Raw genomic sequence first — 22813 nt, 5'->3', positions numbered from 1 at the left:
CCCCACTTTTTGCTATCGTGACCCGTGAAGTCCGATGACATGCGGAGATACCCAAGTGGTTATCCGCACAAACGATTTCTGTTAATCCTAACCCGTGAAGTTAGGTGGCAGGCGGAGATACCCAATTGGTTATCCGTATAAACACTCTTTCGCTGTCTGTCAGACTCAGAGTCCAGTAGCATGTAGAGACTAACGTCGTCTTCTGCACCCTTTGTCAATCAGGAGCCAATGAACTCGTTAACACGCGGAGACTTACATCGTCTTCAGCACTTTCTGTCATCCTGACCCGTGAAGTCAGGTGACGTACAGAGATACCCAAGCGGCTTTCCGTACAAACGGTTTCTGTCATCCTGACCCGTGAAGTCAGGTGACATACGGAGATACCCAAGCGATTATCTGTACAAACGGTTTCTGTCATCCTGACCCGTGAAGTCAGGTGACATGCAGAGATACCCAAGAGGTTATCCGTACAAATGGTTTCTCTCATCCTGACCCATGAAGTCAGCTGACAAGCGCGAGTACCATATGGTCATCCGCACCTTTCGTCAACCAGGGGCAAACGAGCCCGTTGACGCGCAGAGACTAACGTCGTCTTCTGCACCTTCTGTCATCCTGACCCATGAAGTCAGGTGACATGCGGGGGTACCGTATGGTTATCTGCTCCTTTCGTCAACCGAGGCAAACGAATTCGACAGTATCAGGATGATGTTGGTCGTTCGATTCTGATTATTTTCAAAAATTTTGCAGGTTTACTTTAGTCGTCCGAAGATATTCAAGCCCAACGACGCACGAGATTCTTCTCTGCTGGGCGGTGACGATCAGGTTTGATAGCGCATGGAAACATCGTGGTTATCCCATTTTATCGCTTTCAAGACACTAAAGTTTTGTTGACGCTTCTGATGCCTTTTCTTTCTTTCTGAATGACAGGTTCCGTTGGTTGGGATATTGACCGGTCGAATGATGTTCCGCTCGAACGAAATTAGTGTCTTATCTTTACTTCGCTTTTATCTCCAATAAAAGATAAGTAAAGAGGGGCAACTGCCCTACCCTAATTTCATCCGGGGACCATTGTTTGGTGGCATGCAACCTTCGCTTGACCACCTCGAGGTACTTAACACCCTTCGTTAGGTAATCCGTCAAGTTTCTCAACATTCCGAAAAGAAAATGTGTATCATTACGAAATCCATAAAGTTTCGAAAAGGAATCAGCATAAAAAACACAAAAGGGATGTATTTAGTAAAAACAGAAAGGGGGTGCAAATAGCAACCAGGCCCACTAGGGCCTTCCAGGATGTTCCAACAGAAGGCGGTGCCTTCTAGTGGAAGCAACCTAGCTCGCCTGGGCGGCAACCACCTCCCTCCTTTCTCCTATAAATAGGGGAAAGAGGGTAGAGTAAATTGTTCAACCCTTCTGGTAGTTTAGGATTCTCTCGAAAGTAGTGAGGAAAATTTTTTCTGTGGAAAACATCCATGCCGAGGTGCTTCCGTAACGCTTTCGAGACTTTTCCGTGAGCGATTTCGTGAAGATTCTTGAAGATTCTTCACCGTTCTTCATCGTTCTTCGTCGTTCTTCGGTCTTCAACCGGTAAGTTCCCAAAATCGAATCTTTCAATTCATTCTATGCACCCTTAGTGGTCCCCACTTGTTTCGCATACTTTTATTTTCATTTTGTTTGTTTTCTGTACCCCCTTTTAACGTGCTTTAACCATTTATTTAAGCCGTTTTCTCACCTAATAAATAATAAAATGATTTTCAACCATTCATTTGTGTTGTTATCTTGTTTAATCACTGTTAAAATAAAATCCAACCGATCGTTCATGCACTAATCTCGGTTAAAACCAAAAAAGGGGCAAAATAATAATAAAATAATCAAAATATCTTTGAATAAAGTAATCAAAAAAATCAATCGGACGTTTTTGTTTGGAAGTTTCCTTCTCGCAATTGAGGATACATAGGAGCGAGGGAAACACCCTTCTCGACCACAAAAAGATAAAAAATACAAAAAACATAAAAAGCATAAAAACACAAAAAAGACATAAAAAAGGGAAAATAAAACATTTTGAAATCATATTTGTACACTTGATTAAAGTTTGATGTCCCTTTTGATGGACGCATGGGGTGCTAATACCTTCCCCGTGCGTAAAAATAACTCCTGAACCTTTCACGCTTAAAGTTCGTAGACCACACCTTTTCGGGTTTTCCAACGTTTTCCTCGAATAAACGTTGGTGGCGACTCCGCGCATTTTCCTTTCTTGGATGACACACCCGTGAGCCCCGCGTCGCCTTCCCGCCGAAGGGTAGGTTGTGACAATTGGTAAGTTGTGATATGTATATTTGGGTACTAATGGGTACAACTGATATTGGACTTGTCTACCATGGAGACACCTCTAGTGCTCTTGTTGGTTATTTAGATTTTGACTATGCTGTAGATTTGGATGCAAGGAGAACTATGACAAGGTACGCATTCATGATTGGCAACTCTCTTGATAGTTGGAAGGAAACTCTTTAGCCCATTGTGGTTTTATCCACTACAAAGGTAGAGTGCATGCTCTAATAGAAGCAATAAAGGATGGGATCTGACTTAAAGGTCTGGTTAGCAATCTTGGGTTTCCAATTGAAAAAGCTATCATTTTTTAGGATAGTCTAAGTATAATATTGATGGAAGCTTTCTTGTGAAGCTTCTATGGAGGTTGGGTCTTTGAGCTTCAATAAGGTCCTTCAATGGTGATTTTCGGCCATGGAGTTGCAGCGAAAGATAAAGGATAAGAGGTGAGAGGACGCGCCATCTACTAGAGGATAAGCCATGGAAGGAGAAGCTTCACCACCAAAAGAGTGCCTTGGATAAGAAGCTTACAGAGGAAGCTTCAATGAAGGAAGAGAATGAGAGAGATAGAGTGATACAATCCTACCCCCTAAGGGCATTGGATAGAAGACTCCAAGAAGATTGGGGCAGAGATGCAAGAGAAGGCCCTACGGTTCTTATGAGCCTTAAGGTAGATTTCAGGCCCATGACATGGGCTAAGTATGAACTCACTTATCTTTGTATATTAGATTAAGGTTTCATTATTTTTGGCCCTTGTATTTAGGGCTCCATAATATAGGTAGGGTACCCTGGAAATGTAAGATTTTTCAGTCCTTGTATTTTAGGGCACCTAGACTAGTTTTTGTATTAGGGGTAGTTTTGTAAATTTCAGAAGGGGGGGTGAGCATTTACTTGCTACTCAAATTTCAATTTGAATTTGAAATTGAATTTGTGGAACCAAATTTTGGAGTCAACTCAAGCTTGACACAATTAGTGAATTTCAGCTATGGTTCAGTCCACTAATCCAAGATCAAGTTTAGGATTCTCCACTAAGTATGCTTAGGTGTTATGAGGCATGTAAAGCATGAAGGACATGCACAAAGTGAGACTATATGATGTGGCAATGGGGAGTAGCAAGCAAATTACAAAGTGAGACTAATGCATGTGAAAATTACAAAACTACTCCTAATACAAAAACTAGTCCAGATGCCCTAAAATACAAGGGCTGAAAAATCCTATATTTCTAGGGTACCGTACCTATAATATGGAGCCCTAAATACAAGGCCAAAAATAATGAAACCTTAATCTAATATGTACAAAGATTAGTGGGCTCATACTTAGCCCATGACATGGGCCCGAAATCTACCCTAAGGCTCATGAGAATCCTAGGGCCTTCTCTTGCATCTCTGGCCCAATCATCTTTGAGTCTTCTATTCAATGCCCTTAGGGGGTAGGATTGCATCATAGAGGGTGGGGGGAGGGGGGCATGGGAGTTGAAGGAGATTAGGGAGACAAGTTGAACTTTGAGGTGTGTCTCACAAGTTTCTCAATCATCAAAGTTATGACAAGTGTTACACAAGTTTCTATTTATAGCCTAGCACATGGGAAGCTTCCTTGAGAAGCGAGGAAGGTTGCTTCCTTGGGAAGTAAGGAAGAAACCTTCCTTGAGAAGCTAGAGGGGGGCTACTCACACCTCTTCAATAGCTAAGCTCACCCCATGCCAAAATACATGAAAATACAAAAATTAAAGTCCCTACTACAAAGACTACTCAAAATGCCCTGAAATACAAGGCTAAAACCTTATACTACTAGGGTACCCTTAACTTGTACCCTTAATTTGTAGGGTTCCCTACAAACCTAAAATGGCCAAAATACAAGGCCTAAAAGTAGGAAAACCTATTCTAATATTTACAAAGAAAAGTGGACCCAACCTTGGCCCATGGGCTCAGAAATTTATCCTAAGGTTCATGAGAACCCTAGGACCTTCTTTAGAAGCTCTAGCCCAATCCTCTTGGAGTCTTTTGCTCATGGCTCTGGTGACTGATCCCTTCCTAGGGAGGATTGTATCATCCCCTCCCCCTTGAAGGGGATTTGACCTCAAATCTGTTGGTTCCTCCTACTCATTATCGGCTCCACCTGCAAAAGGAATTAAATCAGAAATGTTAAAAGTGGTGTTGACTCCATACTCTTCTGGGAGGTCCAACCTATAGGCATTTTATTGATCCTCTGCAAGACCTGAAAAGGTCCATCCTCTAGGACTAAGCTTGGATTTCCTCTTAGTAGGGAATTTATCCTTCCTAAGATGGAGCCAAACCCAGTCCCCTTCATTAAGAACTAGCTCATTTCTTCCTCTACTTCCTTTAGTAGCATACACCTTTGGTTGGTTCCTAACCCTCTCATGCAACTTCTTTACAAAATCTAACCTTGATTCCCCTTCTTTATGTATAAAAGAAGTGTCAAGTGGGAGGGGAATTAGGTCTTAGGGTGTTAGAGGATTGAACCCATAGATAACCTCAAAAGGGGATTGCTTGGTGGTTCTATGAATCCCCATGTTGTAGGAAAATTCTACATGAGGAAGATACTAATCCTAAGACTTATGGGTTCCTTTCAGAAAAGCCCTTAAAAGGGTGGATAGAGACCCATTCACTACCTTTGTTTGCCCATCAATTTATGGATGACAAGTGGTAGAGAAAAGAAGCTTAGTTCCTTGCTTAGCCCATAAGGTTTTCCAGAAAAGGCTAAGGAACTTAGCATCTCTATCTAACACAATAATCCTACGCAAACCATGGAGTCTCATAATTTCCCCAAAGAAGAGTTTTGAGATGTGAGAAACATCATCTACCTTATGCCATGGTATAAAGTGTGCCATCTTGCTAAACCTATCCACCACCACAAAGATAGAGTCTACACGTCTTTGGGTTCAAGGAAGCCCAAGAACAAAGTCCATACTAATGTCTACCGAGGGTGCAAATGGGATGAGTAAGGGTGTGTATAGCCTATGAGGTATCACCCTAGACTAGGCTTGTAAACAAGCCACACACCTAGTGCAATCACTACAATAAAAATGACCTATACCTACAGACAAAAACTGTCACTATAAGTAAAAAATCCGTAGGTAAATGTATAATAAACTTTGTCCTACAGACATTTCTTCTGTCAACTTTGAGGGGGCGTATAATGACAGCTAATTGTCTGTCACTATAGGTTTTACCTACTATGTATAATGTGTAGGTAAAAGTCATTAACTTCTACTTACATCTCCTAACTGTAGGTAAAAGTCTTTAACATGTACCTATCATCTTCAACTGTAGGTAAATGTTTAGATCTTAGAGAGAGCTTATAACATACATAATTGAATGTGGGCAGTGCAGCAATCCAACGATCCTTCCAGCTCCAACTCCAACTAGCTTTGCCAAGTTCATAATTACCTAGGCCTTGGCTAGAGCTGACCCTCCACTATTAGAGTGACAAGACATCAAGACCCTAATATAGTACAAGGACCATAAAGATGTCTACAATATCTTTTGCATATATACACAAAGTTAGAGTGACAAGACATCAGAATAACTTCCACATATATTTCAGTTAGACATAATTTTATAGTTGTGCTCTTAATTTTATTGATTTATATTTATAAGAAATAAATTTAAATCTAGAAGTATTAGCTAATCGTTATTTCCCTAATCAAATTAATCAAGAACAATTTTAGACCCATATAATTAGCATTCAAAATCCAAAATTAGACTACATAAACATAAAAGGAGATTCTACTGTGTGCGCATGTTCATACATAAACATAATTACAGTTCAAATCTGTCTTTCTTTTTGAGTTTTGAAAATAATAATAAACATAAAAGGAGATTCTGCTGTCTTTCTTTAATGTCTTCCTCAAGAAGCCCCCAGAAGAAATCTTCTGTGTCAAACCTGTGTATCAGATAGGGGTTGAGAGTCAATGCATTTTTTTCCCAATTGGGAAGGGGAGGGAAGAAAAATGAAAAAGAAAAGTAAGAAAAATGCTACTCCAATGATCAAGAAATAATTTGCAGAGTAGCTTTGTCCTATTGAAATAATAATTTTACCATCAAGATTATATGATTATGTAAAGATCATCAAACTGTCAACAATCATGAGAATTTTCAAGACTTTACCTGAGTACACTCTATCAAGCACACGGGGAACAACACAGAAAATAGTTGGTTTTAGTTCCCCAACATCATCAATTAACAATTTGACATCCTACAGCCATTGAGTAAATGATGGTCATATTCCAAATCCGAAGTTCAACTTTTGTGTGGAGGGGGGGGGGGATCAAACAAATCCAAAGTTTAATTATTACATCAAATGTTCATTTCATAATGACAGATATACATATACTACATATACTTACCCCACGCCAGAAACCATTTGAAGCACCATGCCATATGAATATCTCCTCAATGGTCCTAAAAAAAGTATGTGCGAGTGGAAGGTAAGATATGTATGCATCCTTTTCTTAATAGGAAGTTCAAAGCTCTGAGTTTGATCCTGTGACAGTATTAAAAATTGAATTAGGAATGGGAAACACAAAATATTCAAAGCAAAAGACATAATTAATTCCTTGAGGTCATGACTGAAATTAACCTCAGAAAAATAAATTCCAATGTATATGATTCTGTATAAATTGGTCAAACCAAACAATCCCCAAGTTTCCATTTACAAGATATCCTTATATTTTCATTTCCATTGCACAAAAAAGTTATATTCATTAATTGCTGTAACAAAGACATAAAAATGAATGCTTCTTTCTAAAGCACAAGCATTTTAGGAAAGAAAGGAGAGAATCAACAAAACTTACTCTTGAGATACTTTGTTGCATTTGGAAATGTCTTGAATAGCTGAAAAGTTTCAAAACAAATATTTGGGTGAGACTAACTGTTTACAAAAGATTGTACACAACTCTCAAATCCTTCCTAACAATTAAACTGCTATAAAACAGAGGGCTTAGATAGGAGAACCTCAGGTATCTTCTTCTCTTCCGCAAGTGCAATTGAGACCTCTGAATGGCATATAATAAACTCTATAGCCCCAACACCTGTGTCACATGAATGAGAGTGTCAAAGCAACTGAAAATTATAAGTTTAATTTGAAAAATGAATATTTGTACAATGAGATATTCTCCCAGTACCATGCACCATTTGAATTTACTGCATGTAGTAAACTTCAAAAAACATATCATTGTTAGAAAAGTTATATATCACAATTTTAGGTACCGGACAAGTTTCAGTGTAAGTTCTTTACTTGCATTATTTTAAAAGGACTTTGTTCGTAAATAAGTGGAACTCTCTGCAAAGAGTAGATATTCAATATAAGAAACAAAGCTTCAATCTAGAAATACCTTATTCTCCATTAAGCTCAATAAGGACTACAAAAATCCAACTACCAAAGAAACAATATAGTAGAAATAGAAATAACAATAGATACTCAGCGCAAAAAAGAAACAAAAATCAACATATCAACATCTAAATAATACAATAGAAACCTCCAACATATAGAGTGAGCAGAAAAATCAAGATGGAAAAAACTCACCAGAAAACAAGGGAAGCAAATTCAAAAATAAAATGTACCTGCATGCTCATAATTCATTCTGCAGAATTGGCACCATAAATACCACATTTTACACCCTGCAAATCAGCAATATATGAATTAAGCTGAAATGAACAAATTGCTAGAAACTATAAATATAATCATATGCAAATATGAAATATCAAAATCGTATAAAATAAGGATATCCATGTCAAAGAACCAAGCACTTGAACTCACATGACCATGGTTCTGATTCACTCTTGAGCTATTCTTGCACTTGCTGATAGCCACATTACCAAGAACATTCAGGAAAGGCTCCTTATTAATATGGTTCTATTTTGAACGAAATAGCTATCTGCCTCCTATCCTATTGAAACAGAATTGTTTAAAATATGTCATATGACGCAGCGATTGAGGTGAGGAACCATGTTTCCCCAGAGCCAGAGGTGGAGGACGCCGGAGTTGCTTCGTTGGCGAATCCAAAGGTAATCAGATGCTGCATGTCTTAATTATATGGAGTATTATGTAACATGAAACATATGATATATCACTTAATGACCGCAATTGTTGGACCAACGATACTAACCCTGCCGTAGGCGTTAAGGGTCATGTCATCACCTTCTACTCTTACTTCCTCATGTCCAAAGTGTGACTGATTACTATTACTATGCTAAAGCATGGTTACGTTCTTTACTTGCTTTGTGTCACCGCACAAACAAGAAAATTTTATTGCTTTTTAAATTTCGTATTTTCAGTTCCACTTAAATTGTATGTCTCTCCTTTTCCTTAGCTTTCATGGAGCGTTTCTAGTTCTTCATTAACTCTCTTGTTCAATTCTTCTTCTTCTTTTTTTATGAAAATTTCTTAGATTTTTTTATTTAAATAATTAGAGGCTTGTGACAAATTCGGAATGCAAAATGATTTTAAAGGTTCAAAGGTAGCAAGCAAATCTGAAAATGTGAGTAAATGTGAAAGATTTTATGGCAAGTAGATTAAAGTTTCATAGATCGATAATTTTTTTAAAATAAATTTGTAATTTTGTGTGAAATATGATATTTTAATTGATAGTTTTATGTATAAAAGGTGAATTACACCTTTTCGTTTTGAAAATTTTCTTTTTATCAGATTTCTCTTCTTCTTTCTTATATGTCTTTCTTGATTTCCTCATCTTTTTTCTAATTTAAATTAATTTCCTACTCTATTTTTCAATCTCACGTGATTTTCTCTTATTTCTTTTTAAACATTTTTTAATTATTATTAGTATGAAGTCTACCTCCAGCTTTTCTACTTTTGCTTTATGTTCTTCAGGAAGCAGCCGGACCTCATCAATCAATTGGATACACTAGGAGACATTCTCAGGGGACACAAATTCCAATTCCTAATAATAACCTTGCATATTTATGTTTGAATAAATCTCCTGTGATATATTACTAATAATCTTATTATTAAATGAAAAAATATTAAATATATATTTTTTAATTTTATTACTTTGTAAGAAGTATTACAAGCATCTCATATATACATTTTTTTAAAACATCCCCAAATAATATAGCCAAATCTGTTCAATAAATACGAGGATGATACAAATACTCTAATACTCTACTTATACATTGCCTATTATTATCATCCCCAAAAGTAACAAATGTTAGGACACTTATTAGTACCAAAATCTGCTTGAAGTATACTGCATGCAAAGTTTTGTTCTAAATTATATATACTGTACCTGACTAATCATATAAGAAGCTTGGTTCCAATTAAATGCGAAATAACTGAGGATGCATCGGTCAAACTCATCAATAAATTTCTGGCATAAAGTAGTAGGGTCATTCTGATCAGCAAGATATTCAAGGATGCTTTCCAAACACTCCTAATAATAATAACAGCAATTGCTCCCTCTGCCTCATTTGGAGAAGAGGTAAACCTGTAATCATATGTAAGCTCTTCCCACTGTTTAATGTCCCTCTGCGCAAATATTATAATATGTTCATCGCCATTAACACTTATAACTCTGGAATAGCAATTTGGCTGCACTCAAACAAAAATTATAAGCAATTATTTTTTTTCTTTAGCAACCAAAATAAGGCTGAATGAATTCTTCCATAAATAAACAAGTTGAATTGCAATATTTACAAACTAATGTCAAAAGCATAGGAGTCAATTCCATATAGTGGCACAGAGCAGCCATATAGAAGGTAGCAAGATGACATGTATTTAGAAGTCAAGGTACGCATTACATAAATTCTGACGAGAGAGAAGCTCTGATCCAGAATTGAATCCCACATAGCTTGTGTCAAATTCTTTCTTAAACATGAGTCGCCTAATATTTGAACAGAGATTTAGCTCACATATAGCATCTAATAAACAACTAAGTACCAGTATATTGTTAATCCCACATAGCTTTTTCCCTTTTTTCTTTTTATCTAATGTTTTCCTCTGAAAGCCAGTGGAAATAATAATAATAATAATTTACCTGGATCTATTCCATCAGTGTTTGGAGAGTCAACTCAGCAAGTAACGGCAACATGCCATGTAACCTGCGCATCAATCCCAAACCCTATTTTAATTGTCGCGTGTCCAGAACGAAGAAGAAGAAGATGATGATGTATCATATGGCTACACACTCTCTTTACCCAAACACGAACAGATAAACACGCAAACCAAGGGCATGGAAATCGAACTATTACATTATATATGCAACAAGTCAGGCAAAGTATAAATAAAAACAAATAATAATATAATAATATACAAAAGCTGAAGCATATAGAAAATTGAATTAAGTTCAGATAAGTTTGCAATGTAACTGAAATTTCTCCTGATGCGTTAATCAATCAATCAAATTATTCTTCGCGGTGTAAAACACGTAAGAAGAAGAAAAAAAGATGGGAAAATGAAAAAGAAAAGGGAAATTGTGAAGGAATGGCAAAAAAGAAAAAAAAGGAAAAGCGTGATTGAGGAATTGCCTGAGAGAAGAAGGGAAACAAACGGGGAAAGGAAGAAAAGAGGGAAACAAACGGGGAAAGGAATAAAAGAGAGAAGGGATCTAGCTTGTAATGTTGGGGCAGACGGATGTGTGGTGAAACTAAACTAGTACCTTCTCTGCATCAATTCAAAGGCCCGGTCCATAATCCAAAGGCTTGTGGCCATTTTGGAGTTTGATTTCAAGATAAAATGAATATCATTGTTGAAACTAACAAGAAATTGCCATAAAAAATAATGTTAATCTAAATTAATCCATAAAAATAATAATCTAAATTAAAATTTAATATTACTAATTAATATATTTTATCTTTAAAATTTTGAACAATTATTAACTAAAAATTAATTTAAATTGAATGGTTATTTTTTGAGATTGAGTATTTACTAAAAAAAACAAGAGATTAATATTCAAATTTAAACAGTCTTAAAGAGTTTTACCTACGCCAACAATTGTAGGTATAAGACTTTTGAGGGTATACCTACATCAACCAATTATAGGCACATGTTTTATGAAGTTTTATCTACATTACGTAGTTGTAGGTATAAGTTTTTTAGAATTTTGCCTACACTGTGCTTTTGTAGGTAGTCATCCTTTTGAGTTTTACCTACACTAATCAACCATAGGCACAAGTTTTTTGAAGTTTTACCTACACAATGTAATTGTAGGTAGAAGTCTTTTTTCAGTTTTAATGAATTTACTTACACCAAATAATGGTTGGTACAAATGGTTGAGTTTTACCTACATTAGTCACTTGTAGGTAGAAGTATTTTTGAGATTTACCTACACTAATTAATGTCTGTAGGAAAAAGGCGTCCGTAGGCTTAGGTCATTTTTCTTGTAGTGAATGCTTATGGACATCTTTCTTCATATGGGGCCAATAAAAGTTTTCTTTCAGTAAGACAAGGGTCTTGTCTATCCCAAAATGGCCCATGAGGCCACCCTCATGGCTCTGTTTCACAAATAATTTCCTGATGGATCCTTGGGATATGCAAAGCTTTCCCTTTTTGAACAAATACCCGTCAGCCAAATAGAACCCATCTTAAGCCTTTTGCCCATAACTCTCATAAATAGGAGAGAAATGTTCATCTGAAGTGTTATACCCTAATTTCGTCAGGGGACTGTCATTCATTGATTCTCAGCTTGCTTGGGTGAGCTGCAGGTCCACCAAATGCCATTTTTGGATATAAATAGGCGTGAAGGGGGCTGAGTAAAGGGTTCCAAGGTTCAGCATTGAAGGACATTGAGAGAATTGAGGGAGAAGAAGAAGAAAGAAGAGAAAATGAAGCCGAGGCGCTACTGAATCACGACCGTGATCGACCCCTACATTGTTCCTTGTTCAGTGTTCTTCGTGTGGCCGTCGATTAGTTTTGTTTTTGATATTTGAATGTGATCTATGCACCCTTATGGGTCTCCCTTGTGTTTTGTGCATATTCATTTCCTCCATCTATCATCGGTGATCTCATTTTCTTTGTAAAGTTCAATCTTAACTGATCACTAATGTTGTAAAGTTATCTTTAAAGAGGTTGGAAGTTAACGAACGAAACCCAGATAAAATCAACTCATAACTAACTACTTTTTATCAAATATCACTTGAGATCATTTCAAGGTCCAACTCCTTAACGGTTCTCTCCTCTTTTCAAAAGTTAAAACATCATTTCAAGGTCCAACACTTTAAACGACCTTTTTGTTCACAATTAAAATGAATCTTTCAAAAAACATAAAACCAACTTAACACACAAAACATTCGGACTTAAAGAACAGGTCTGAATTCCTCATCGCACCTGAGGATACGTAGGAGCAAGGGCAACACCCTTGTTAACCCAAAAAAAAATAAAGAAACATAAAAAAGAAAACAACATAATTTTGAAGTTACATTATGTACACTCGATTAAAGGCTGTCGTCCATTGTGACGGGCGTGTATACCTTGCCCGTGCAAAAACAACTCCCGAACCCTTCTTTTCAAAATTCACAGACCCCCTTTTTGGTTTTTCTAACGTTTTAGTCGAATAGGACAAAATGGGCACATATTATATTTTTAATCACTAAAATTTTTAGGATTTTTTATTCTAGTCCCTAATAAAAAATTAAGGAACATTGACTAGTAAGAAAAAGTACAGGTATTACAAATAGAAATCCTAAAAAGTTTAGAGACTAAAAAGACAGTAAACCACAAATTTTTTTTATAATGTGTAAGTCATTGATGATATTTGAGATAAAAACCTGGTTGTCTCATGCGCACAAAAGCTTCAAGAATAAATATCAGATTAAAGTATAAAAGAAAAATCTTTAAATGCCATCGTTCTTTTATTCACTTGCCATTTATTATTTATTTAATGTAACATTTAATGAAATCCATAACTTATTTGGATTGAAGCCAAAAATATAAGATCTGATTCAGTGCAAATCCGTGTTCCTTTACTTTTCGAGAAAAATTTACTTCCTTAGAAAATGTCGCGTGCGATGTGCAACCCAGCAATGGTGAGTAGGAGTGTTCTAGGGTCCCAAACGAGTTCAAAATCGGTGACAGAGACAATGAGTGGTTCCCACGAGTTTGTGATCAAGGGTTACTCACTAACGAAAGGAATGGGCATTGGGAAATACATCGTGAGTGAGACTTTCATAGTGGGAGGGTTCCAATGGGCCATATACTTTTTCCCTGATGGTAGGGACCCCAAAGATAATGCCGCTTATGTCTCTGTCTTCGTTGCACTCCATTCCAAGAGCACCAACGTTCGTGCGTTGTTCGATCTCACGTTGCTCGACCTATGCAAGAAAGGAGAGCACAAGGTTCATAGCCACTTCAGTCACTCCCTCACGATTGGGCCTTACACTCTCATAAACCATGGCAGCATGTGGTTAGTGTTAGTGTTTTCTTTATTTTTATTTTTATTTTTAGAAAATAAATATTGAAATGTATCTTAGTTTTTTAATATTTTAAAATTTAGTTTTAGTCTCTATACAAACTTATTATATTCGTATGTCCAACATTTATGTAAACAATATAGTCTTTAAAATAAAGCAAAGTGTTATTGATTTTTCTTTTAATCTTTTTTCACTATTGTCAGGGGTTAAAGAGATAGCTCTTTTATTAGAATATAAGACATAAAATTAAATTTTCAAAGGAACTAGAGAACCTTGTGATTTTGGTGATATGATTTGGATATCATCATGATTTATTAGCTCTTGTATCCATTTTTTGTGGTGTACATTACGTAGTGATCAATGATGCACTTGTTGTGTAATAGGGGCTATACGCGGTTTTTCAAACGGAGACACCTTGAGACGTCAAATTTTCTCAAGGATGATTGCTTGAAGATAAATTGCACTATTGCGGTTTTAGTGTCGTCCATAGATTCTTCTCAGTTAAACACAATACAGGTTCCTGAATCTGATATTGGTGAACATTTTGGGATGTTGTTAGAGGATGAGGAATCATTTGATGTTACTTTCTCGGTTGGTGGAGAAAGGTTTCATGCTCATAAGCTTGTTTTGGCAGCTCGATCAACCATGTTTGAAACTCAATTTTTTAATGCTATGAAGAAGGATGATCAGGAGATAGTTGTTATTGACATGGAACCTAAGGTTTTCAAGGTGTCACATTCATTAAAAGTTCCTCTTTTTCTCTATACCTTTGTAGCTGTTTTTTGTTCCACACAAGATATATGCTATTTAATTCAGTTAAAATCGGGCCTATCGTTTGGTTGGTTATCTAATTTTAATCGTGTTCTATGTTGAGCAGGCTTTACTTCATTTTGTTTATAGAGACACTCTTTTGGAAGATGAAGAGCTCTTTATGTTGGATTCGTCATTCTTTCCTTCGTTGTCTGAATCATTTATAGCAAAGTTGTTAGCTGCTGGAGAAAAGTATGGTTTGCCAAGACTAATGTTGATGTGTGAATCTATACTTTGTAAAGACATATCTGTAGATTCTGTTGCCTATATTTTTGCTCTTGCTGATCGTTATTGTGCTACCCACTTGAAGTCCATCTGTCAAAAATTTTCTGCTGAAAACTTTGATGGTGAGTTTCCATGCTTAACTTTCAAACCCAACTCTACATTTGAGTTCATAGCCAATTACTTCTTAGCTTGTAATATATTTTCATCATTTTGGTGTCTACATTATTTGTTAGTTGACAGTTGATTCTCATATCATTTCTTTCATTATTATGTCTATTGCAGCCGTGATGCATTCTGATGGTTTTGAGTATCTTAAGAAAAATTGCCCATTACTGCAATCAGAACTGCTAAAGACTGGAGTAGGATGCGAGAAAGAATTTAGTTGAGAGGGAAAATACTAAATTGTATGTTCTTAATCCAAGGTCTAGTTTAGAGGAGTGACGACCTAAGATCCAAGGTTGGAAGAGACCAGAAAAATATAAAACAAGATTATATATATAGTTTTGCAGTAATCTTTTTATATATTATATTATGTTACTTTATAAATGAATTGAAATTACATTCTTCTATAATGTCTCTATTTTATATGTCTAAATTAAAATGTGGTATGTGATTATAAAGAGTATTTTCTTAGTTTTTTTTCCCCGTGTTACATTTAAAATTCATGTTAATGAATTTGTGGCTCACTATTACAAATCAGCATGCATGTGATAGAGATTCTCAACCCTTTGTCCTTTCTTTTGGAAATACATTTCACACAATTTCTCTATAATTAGGCCAAAGGTATCTTTCTCTCTCGTATGTTACCACATCTTCAAGTTTCATCCAAAATTTCCAAATTTCTTTGTCTCCCTCACCTAGTAAACTATTCAAGCTCCATCCACCATCAGTTCGTGACTATCTTTGCAATTCAGCAGCAAAATTTTGCACTCACCATGAGTATTCTTGCTTCTTTCATCTATCTATTTTTCTACTCTGCTTTACTTGCACTCTCTCTCTACTCTCACCCACAGGTTTTACCACCGCAACCAGCGGGTACAATCGCTGGTCATAACCATTTTTCGTCACACCGGCATTGCTCAGTTTGTGCAGTTTCCAACTCTGAACAGTCAGAAACTTCTACCCCCTCTTAGTTTTTTTTTTTCATATCCTTTCCCACTGCACATTGGATATGCCCTCCATCCTCTCTTCACCAAATTTTCACGCTGCAACAGCGTGCTCCACCAGAGAGACTCTGAATTTGGGTCCATCACTTATTGATGCTTTCAAGAAAGGAATAACTTCAGATTCACTTTGGAGTGTTCTTTACTCATGAAACCATTCTACCTTGGAAGATATACGGGAACCGAGAATGTGATCACTAAGGAGAGAGAAATAGGATACATGAATTATGAAGGAGAGAAAATTGAGATTTTATTTTAATTAAATGTATAAAATTTCTTTAATACCCTGAAATAATTAATTTACATTTAAAAAAAATAGATTTTTTGTCCTAAATATTTTGGTGTACAATACTAAGATTGTTTTTGTAATTATTTGTTATCTAAAAGTTTAAAAAATAAAAAATTAAAATAAAAGGTAAAATCTGATTTCAAGATTGAAAAAACTGTCACTTATTGATGCTTTCAAGAAAGGAATAACTTCAGATTCACTTTGGAGTGTTCTTTACTCATGAAACCATTCTACCTTGGAAAATACCCAGTTGTGTCCATTGTAGCTACAAAAAATGAACTCATCAGCATCTTCACGAGTATATCCTGATATGTTTGCATTGTGAAGGGAACATATGTTTTACACCCTACATGGCCTCAAAATGTTGAGGAATCTAAGCCCTTCTTCTGTACCGTCTGTTTTACAAATTCTAAACAAAATCTCACCTTGGCTGGTAGGTTCCCGAATCACATCTATTCCCACCATCATTGAATCTTGTTAACTTACATCATATCCTCTTCCTATGTTTTCGTAATTTCCATCTTGTTTTCTTTTTTCCTTGTCAACCTTCTTTGTTGTTTTGAATCTTTATTTGTTCCTATTAACCAGGTGGCATTGAAAAAACCTATATAACATCTTCAAAGTAACACTTGTCGTAACTTTGATGAATGATAAACTTGTGAGAAACACTTCAAAGTTCAACTTCTCTCTCTAATCTCCTTCAATTCCCACACCTCGCCCCCCCTCCTCCCCCTCTCTCTCTGGTATTCTCTTCCTCCATTGAAGCTTCCTCTTTAAGCTTCTTATCCAAGCCACTCTCTTGGTGGTGAAGCTTCTCCTTCCATGACTTATTCTCTAGTGGATGACGTCTCCTCTAACCTCTTCTCCTTTATCTTTCGCTGCAATTCCATGGCTAAAAATCACCATTGAAGGACCTTATTGAAGCTCAAAGATCCAGCCTCCATAGAAGCTTCATAAGCAAGCTTCCAACAAGTGGTATCAGAGCACAAGAGCTTCAAGTAGGTGCTCCTTAAACCTCCACTAATTTTCAGCTTTACTTTCTCCTCCATTGTTGTTTCTTCGTTTCTCTCCATGTATCTCCTCACGTGTCTTGTGCTGAATGTTGTTAACATAATTTTTTAGAAGTTCCACCGATTAAGCTTGCTATAGAAGCTAGATTTGATTTTCTATGGTTCAAATTCCTTGTTCTTGTTCTTGACCAATGAATTGTGTTGAGTTTAGGTTCCTTTGAGTTTTATATTGTCAATTTTTTTGGCTGAAACCTAAACCATAAAATTCTTAGAAAAACATTAAAGTAGAAGAAAACCTCAAAAATCTAGAATGACATATTCACCTATTGTAGTTTTGTCATAAAAGTCATGTCTAGTCATGAAACTTGTCACGTAAGATTCCTTATGTTGTGTTGAATTTTATTTTTCTTGTTTCTTTGTCTAACTCATTTGTTCATGAGTCAAATCTTGCATGTTAATTAGTCCTTAACATGTTCATGCATAATTCTTAGAGAGTCTTTGATTGTGAACCTTTTCTTGAACTTTTAGGTTTCCTTATGATTGTGTCTATTGTGAATTTGAGTTTTGGTGATTGAATTGCTGGCTGAAATTTTGATCCTAAGTGAATGTTGAACTCCTAAAGTTGTGGTAAATAGGCCTAGTGAATTTAACATACATAGGAAAGTTGAAAGTAAACCAAAGGAAATCAATATACCATGCTTAAAAAAATTCAAAGTCTGAAATCGCTGGTGCTGGCAGCTTGAACATACGAACTTGTAAAAATTACTGGGAATTTGTCACTGTGAATTTTAAGCTGAACTTTTTACTGAATTTCCTTGGCATATAGACAAAAATTATATAAAAAGAACCAAGTGATTTGGATAAAATAAAAAAATAAGAAAAATCATACAAGTTGACAGGAAAAATAAAAAGAAGTGAGAATGGAAGTGTGCTTGTTGTTTTGGCTCAAAATTTGTTCCTTATGGAAAATTCATATAATAAGTAGAGGCCTAAATATGTTCTTGGTCCTTTTAAGTTTGTGTTTTTTGATATTTGGTCATTGTGTTCATTTTTCTAATTTTAGTCCTTATAATAAGTTTATGCTTTTCAAATTTTGGTTCCTATAAGTTTTTTGCTCATTTTTAATCCTTGTAAGTTTATGTTTTTCAAAAATGAACAAAATATCTTACAGTAGGAACAAAAAATGAGCACAATATCTTACAGAAACAAAAATTGAAAAAGAGCGAACAAGGACTAAAATTAGAAAAATGAACTTACAGGAACCAGAAAAACATTAATTTACAGGGACCAAAAGCATATTTAGGCCTAAAGTAGACTTAAGAATCTATTCAAAGAAGTTTAAACTATTTCTAGAAAGATGTTTTAAACTATTTATCTTTTAAAGAAGTTTTCAAAATTTTAATTTTTACTAAATAAGCCTCTTACTTTTTTGTTATTAGTCTTCTTTTACTTTTTAACTTTCTTTTTCAATATCCCTTGTATCTCTCACCTAAAACAATCGTATTTGAGTCAAATAGGATAAATATGAACAAGAATTCCTTTCTAAAATATTGACAAAATAATTTACTAGAAAATTAAATTATTGAGTGACTAACAAGGGGAAAGAAATTAAAGGACCGATATCATGATATTTTTAAATGTCTAGATACCAAATATAATAACCATAGGTATGTACGTAAGGGTCATAGCTTGTACACCATTGGTTTAACCAATAATCAGGATGTGCCACAAGCCTTAAAACAAGTAGAGCATTCAATGTGGTTTTTTTCCAAGCCTAATCTGGCTAACTCACAGATTTAATGAGTTTGGTCCATGGGTACATCAAGGCTATCGTGGAAGAGTGTAATATGTCTCCCATCATGGGAAAGGATATTGTGCCTGTCAGATAAATTAACTTCATTTAAATATCAACAACTACTTTTTTTTTTGTTTTATCATGATGTCCCTGTCTTTTTCCATTATACACTCTTTCTTTTTGTCTTCCTTCATTCCCTGCTTATTTTCTTATTTTCTTGATGTCTATAATACCTCATGTGAATCACACCGGAACGAGAAAAATCCTGAGACTGTACAGGTATGAGAATATACAGTTAAGGATAACTTAAAAGAAATTAATTGATACAAATTATAGCATCAAGATGAATATACTTTTTGGTAGGTTATCGCATAAGAAGTTCATAATTAAGCATGCTTGAATTATTCTGCTGCTACAAAATATGATTGCTAAGAAAGAGCAAAAGGACTAACATAAGTTCCACGTTGCATTGGAGATTGATATACTTATATTCCAATCAGACAAAGTTGATCCATTAACTGAAAGGGCATCGATCACCCTAAAAAAAGTTATAGAAGTACATCACTATTGTTTGACAAACAAACCGACTGGACAACGACAATTCCACATTTTCCTGTTATCATGACTCAGATAAAAGAAGAATTGATAGTTACGAAGAACAAATTTTCATCCTTTAACAAAGTATGTCATCTACAGAAAAAGCAGAGTAGTAAGACAAGAAAACATAACTCAAGTTTCTGCATCACTGCCATAAGAAAATTAGTCACCAAACTTTTTTTTTTTTTACAGAAGTCACCAATCTTTTCATTAAATAGCAGTGCAGATTCTTTCCGTGCCTGGCCTACAAAAACTTGTGAAAAGTTTACAATGTCCTCCTCTCTTTGTTTTCTTGCACACAGAAAACTCTGAAGTAGGCAACTTGCAACTTTCCGGTACATCATTAAAGAAGACCATCATAAGCCAATCTTGTAAGCAATAATCAAACTGACAACTTTCCAAAGCCAGCTACTAAAGAGAAAAAAATAAAGAAATCATGCACTATTAAGCAAAACATAGAATTTAATAAAACTTAACTGGAGATTTGCAAGGGTTCTTACATAATTCTGATTGGTTATATAGTTCCACATGAATTTGTTTCCTGAGACAGACATAATGAAACAAAGGGTTAGTACTAGGATAAGTTTCCTCTATCTTAGAATCTAAAGTTTCATACCAATTCAAAGTTCCTAGATCAAACAACAATATGGTTTTTCTTTATGCGAGTTTGCGTGGAGACAATTATGAATGTATTGCAAACCACTCATAGTGTGCCTGTTAGAATGTCAAAGAGTATTTTCATCATTTAGTTATTCTTTACCTCATCCATCAAATGAGGCACTTCATTTGTTTCGGGAGATTCCAAAAGGATTTTATCTCAATAAAAATTGGAATGTCAAAATCCTGAGATTCAGGTACATCTAACATCCTTAGAGTTTCCACAATTTCAAGGCAACCTGAGGATTGAGAAGGGATTAGGGGAGTGCCAACAGCTTAAGGGAATTACGCATTTTCATTTTATTTTGAGAATAGGAGTTGAAGGTCAGAGGAAGAACATGGAGAAAAACAATGTTAGTAAAGATAGAAGAGCTTATAAACAAAAAGAAAAAGAAAGGTGATCAAATCAAACTTACATAGTGCACAGTAAGTAATGGGAGATTCTCTCTGCCTCTGTACACAGTGTGCAATAAGTAAAGTATGGTGGCATTCTGTTGGAAAGGGAAACGAACTATGTCTTTTGCATAGAATAAGATTACATTTACTATAAAAGTAAAATAGTGTATTACTCAAACAATAGAATAAGATTACATTTACTATAAAAGTAAAATAGTGAAACAATTCTAATATCTTTGTCTCTAAGCATAATTTCTTCCAGAGAAGCAGTATGAAGAAAATTACATAATCATTAAGCTTCTAAAGTCTAACCTAATAAAAGCATACCTGCCAGCATCTTCAGGTTCATCTAACACAAAAGCATCCAACTCAAATCTTTCTGGTTTAGTAACAGGCATACACAACGTTTCCACACATACTAAGCCTTCTTTGTTGACGACAAATTTGTTGATTTTGACGAGAACCTCGTTACAATCTTCAAGCACATATTCAACCTTTTTATAGAATATTCTGATAGTGCCAAAAAGAAGTTAGCCAAGCACTCTATAGGATACAACATCAATTTCTTGCAAAATCTTGTCTACAGAAGGTAAAAATGAAATGAAAATAATGGCAAAACAATAGCATATATGACAAATCTTAAAATGATTTCACAGAAGAATAAACTCTTAAAATAACATCATTTTGTTGGCGGCTAATTGGCTATTCGCAATGACTGTAAGACTTCTCAACAATAATTGTTGTTGTTGCATACGATTGCAAATAAGTATATCTGCTTCTGGCCAAGGGGATTTTAATATCCTCCAAGGGACCTGTTGGCACTCATAAGTGGGATCTCCCTCTCAACAAGATTTTCTCCATATATGCATTCGTCAGGATTCAAACCCTTTACTACATGCTTAAGGGATTCGTGTCTAGTACCACTTGGATAAACCATTTCTTGGTACCAACAATAATTATGGTGAGCAGCTTGAAAGAAATCGTGGGTACTATAACAATGATGGTTACTTTGTAAAGTATTAGATGATTTGGAAATTTGGTGACACATTTTGTACCTTGGTAAAAAATTGATTCTCATTTACCAACAATATATTGTCTACCTAAATATAATTCTATCTTGATAAGTTTCTCAAAATATCTAATACGTATGGATTCTTCCCCCAACTATTTAGCAAAGAGATGACTAGATCTACATCAAATCGATTAGTGTGGGTATTCACCATGTCTTTTAGTGAGGATACAAATTAATCATGTAATTGTTATTAATGAATGAGTTAATTTACAATAACAAAAGAGGTAGAAATTTTACCTTATATAGTTAATCAAAGAAATCATGGTCATTGAAGATGTTTATGGGCCATGGTTAGAACAAACGATACGGCAAAGCATAAAAGAGAGGGCAAAGAAATATGAGACATGGTCAACGAATTCCATCTGAGTAGATCTGCAATGGAGGTCCATGAATGGGGTTTTGTTCCTTGGCTCATGGATCTAGCATACACAAAAAGATACAAACATGATAAAAAATAATTATAAAGTGTGGACAAAGTCAGTCTTAGACCTCTGGGTCTAATAACCTATTTGGTGAGAACAAGAGGAGATGATGCACTTTATAGTGTAGATTTCATGTGGTAGGAATATTGCAGGTGATAGAGTGATACTAAGATGTAGATGGAAGGTGTGCATTATAAAGCTTTAGAAACCTACACGGCGATCCAACAGGACTAGCACAAAGAAATATAAATCGTTTGATTTGATGTTATCAACAACTCAGAATAATTTTTTTTGGCAATCCTCGTCTTTTCGAACTAGCCAATGGAATGTCATTATAGGTACATGACCCACTTTTTATTGGATGTATGTTCTTTCAATTTGAAATTTGGTTGAGATCTAGAGAAAACCAACAACTAAACTCACCCATGTAATGTACTCCATTTATTTAATGTGTTTAAATTATCAGTTCTTAATTTGAGATATAGTATTCTATTTAATGATTTTCTAAAAGTATATTGTATTTTTCAATTAAATAAAAAGCTATAAATTTATTTTTGATTCCTAATAAATATCTAATTTTTGTGTTTGCTCTTTAATAAACTTTTCTTTTTCGTTGAGTCCTTAATTAAACAAAAATTTTAATTTTGTCCTTAGAACTTTTTATAGTCCCTGAA

At 35.2% G+C, this 22813-nt stretch overlaps 1 protein-coding gene and 3 long non-coding RNA genes across 4 annotated transcripts; 1 reads left to right on the top strand and 3 right to left on the bottom strand.

Annotated features, from left to right (window-relative positions):
• Nucleotides 1-6054: 6054 nt before the first annotated feature.
• Nucleotides 6055-7912, bottom strand: LOC102662695 (uncharacterized). Its single transcript, XR_005890068.1, has 5 exons — nt 7296-7912; nt 7136-7175; nt 6689-6825; nt 6450-6537; nt 6055-6225 (listed from the first exon to the last, which is right to left on the bottom strand). It is a non-coding gene; the product is annotated as an uncharacterized lncRNA (long non-coding RNA).
• Nucleotides 7913-9322: 1410 nt separating this feature from the next.
• LOC121174196 (uncharacterized) lies at nt 9323-10811 on the bottom strand. Its single transcript, XR_005890067.1, has 3 exons — nt 10334-10811; nt 10098-10180; nt 9323-9888 (listed from the first exon to the last, which is right to left on the bottom strand). It is a non-coding gene; the product is annotated as an uncharacterized lncRNA (long non-coding RNA).
• Nucleotides 10812-13260: 2449 nt separating this feature from the next.
• Nucleotides 13261-15333, top strand: LOC100797106 (BTB/POZ and MATH domain-containing protein 4). The gene is made up of 4 exons (XM_014771482.3): nt 13261-13696; nt 14087-14432; nt 14581-14860; nt 15021-15333. Exons 1-4 carry the CDS (start codon nt 13290-13292, stop codon nt 15122-15124), a joined length of 1137 nt encoding a protein of 378 aa, XP_014626968.1. The 5' UTR covers nt 13261-13289; the 3' UTR covers nt 15125-15333.
• Nucleotides 15334-19908: 4575 nt separating this feature from the next.
• LOC121174080 (uncharacterized) lies at nt 19909-20655 on the bottom strand. Its single transcript, XR_005889844.1, has 3 exons — nt 20353-20655; nt 20093-20133; nt 19909-20003 (listed from the first exon to the last, which is right to left on the bottom strand). It is a non-coding gene; the product is annotated as an uncharacterized lncRNA (long non-coding RNA).
• Between the last annotated feature and the right edge of the window lie 2158 nt (nt 20656-22813).

The sequence above is a fragment of the Glycine max genome, chromosome 19, assembly GCF_000004515.6.
Source record: "Glycine max cultivar Williams 82 chromosome 19, Glycine_max_v4.0, whole genome shotgun sequence".
Taxonomy (NCBI): Eukaryota; Viridiplantae; Streptophyta; class Magnoliopsida; order Fabales; family Fabaceae; genus Glycine; species Glycine max.
The sequence above is the reverse complement of the archived record's forward strand: the minus strand, read 5'-3'. Positions and strand labels throughout refer to the sequence as shown.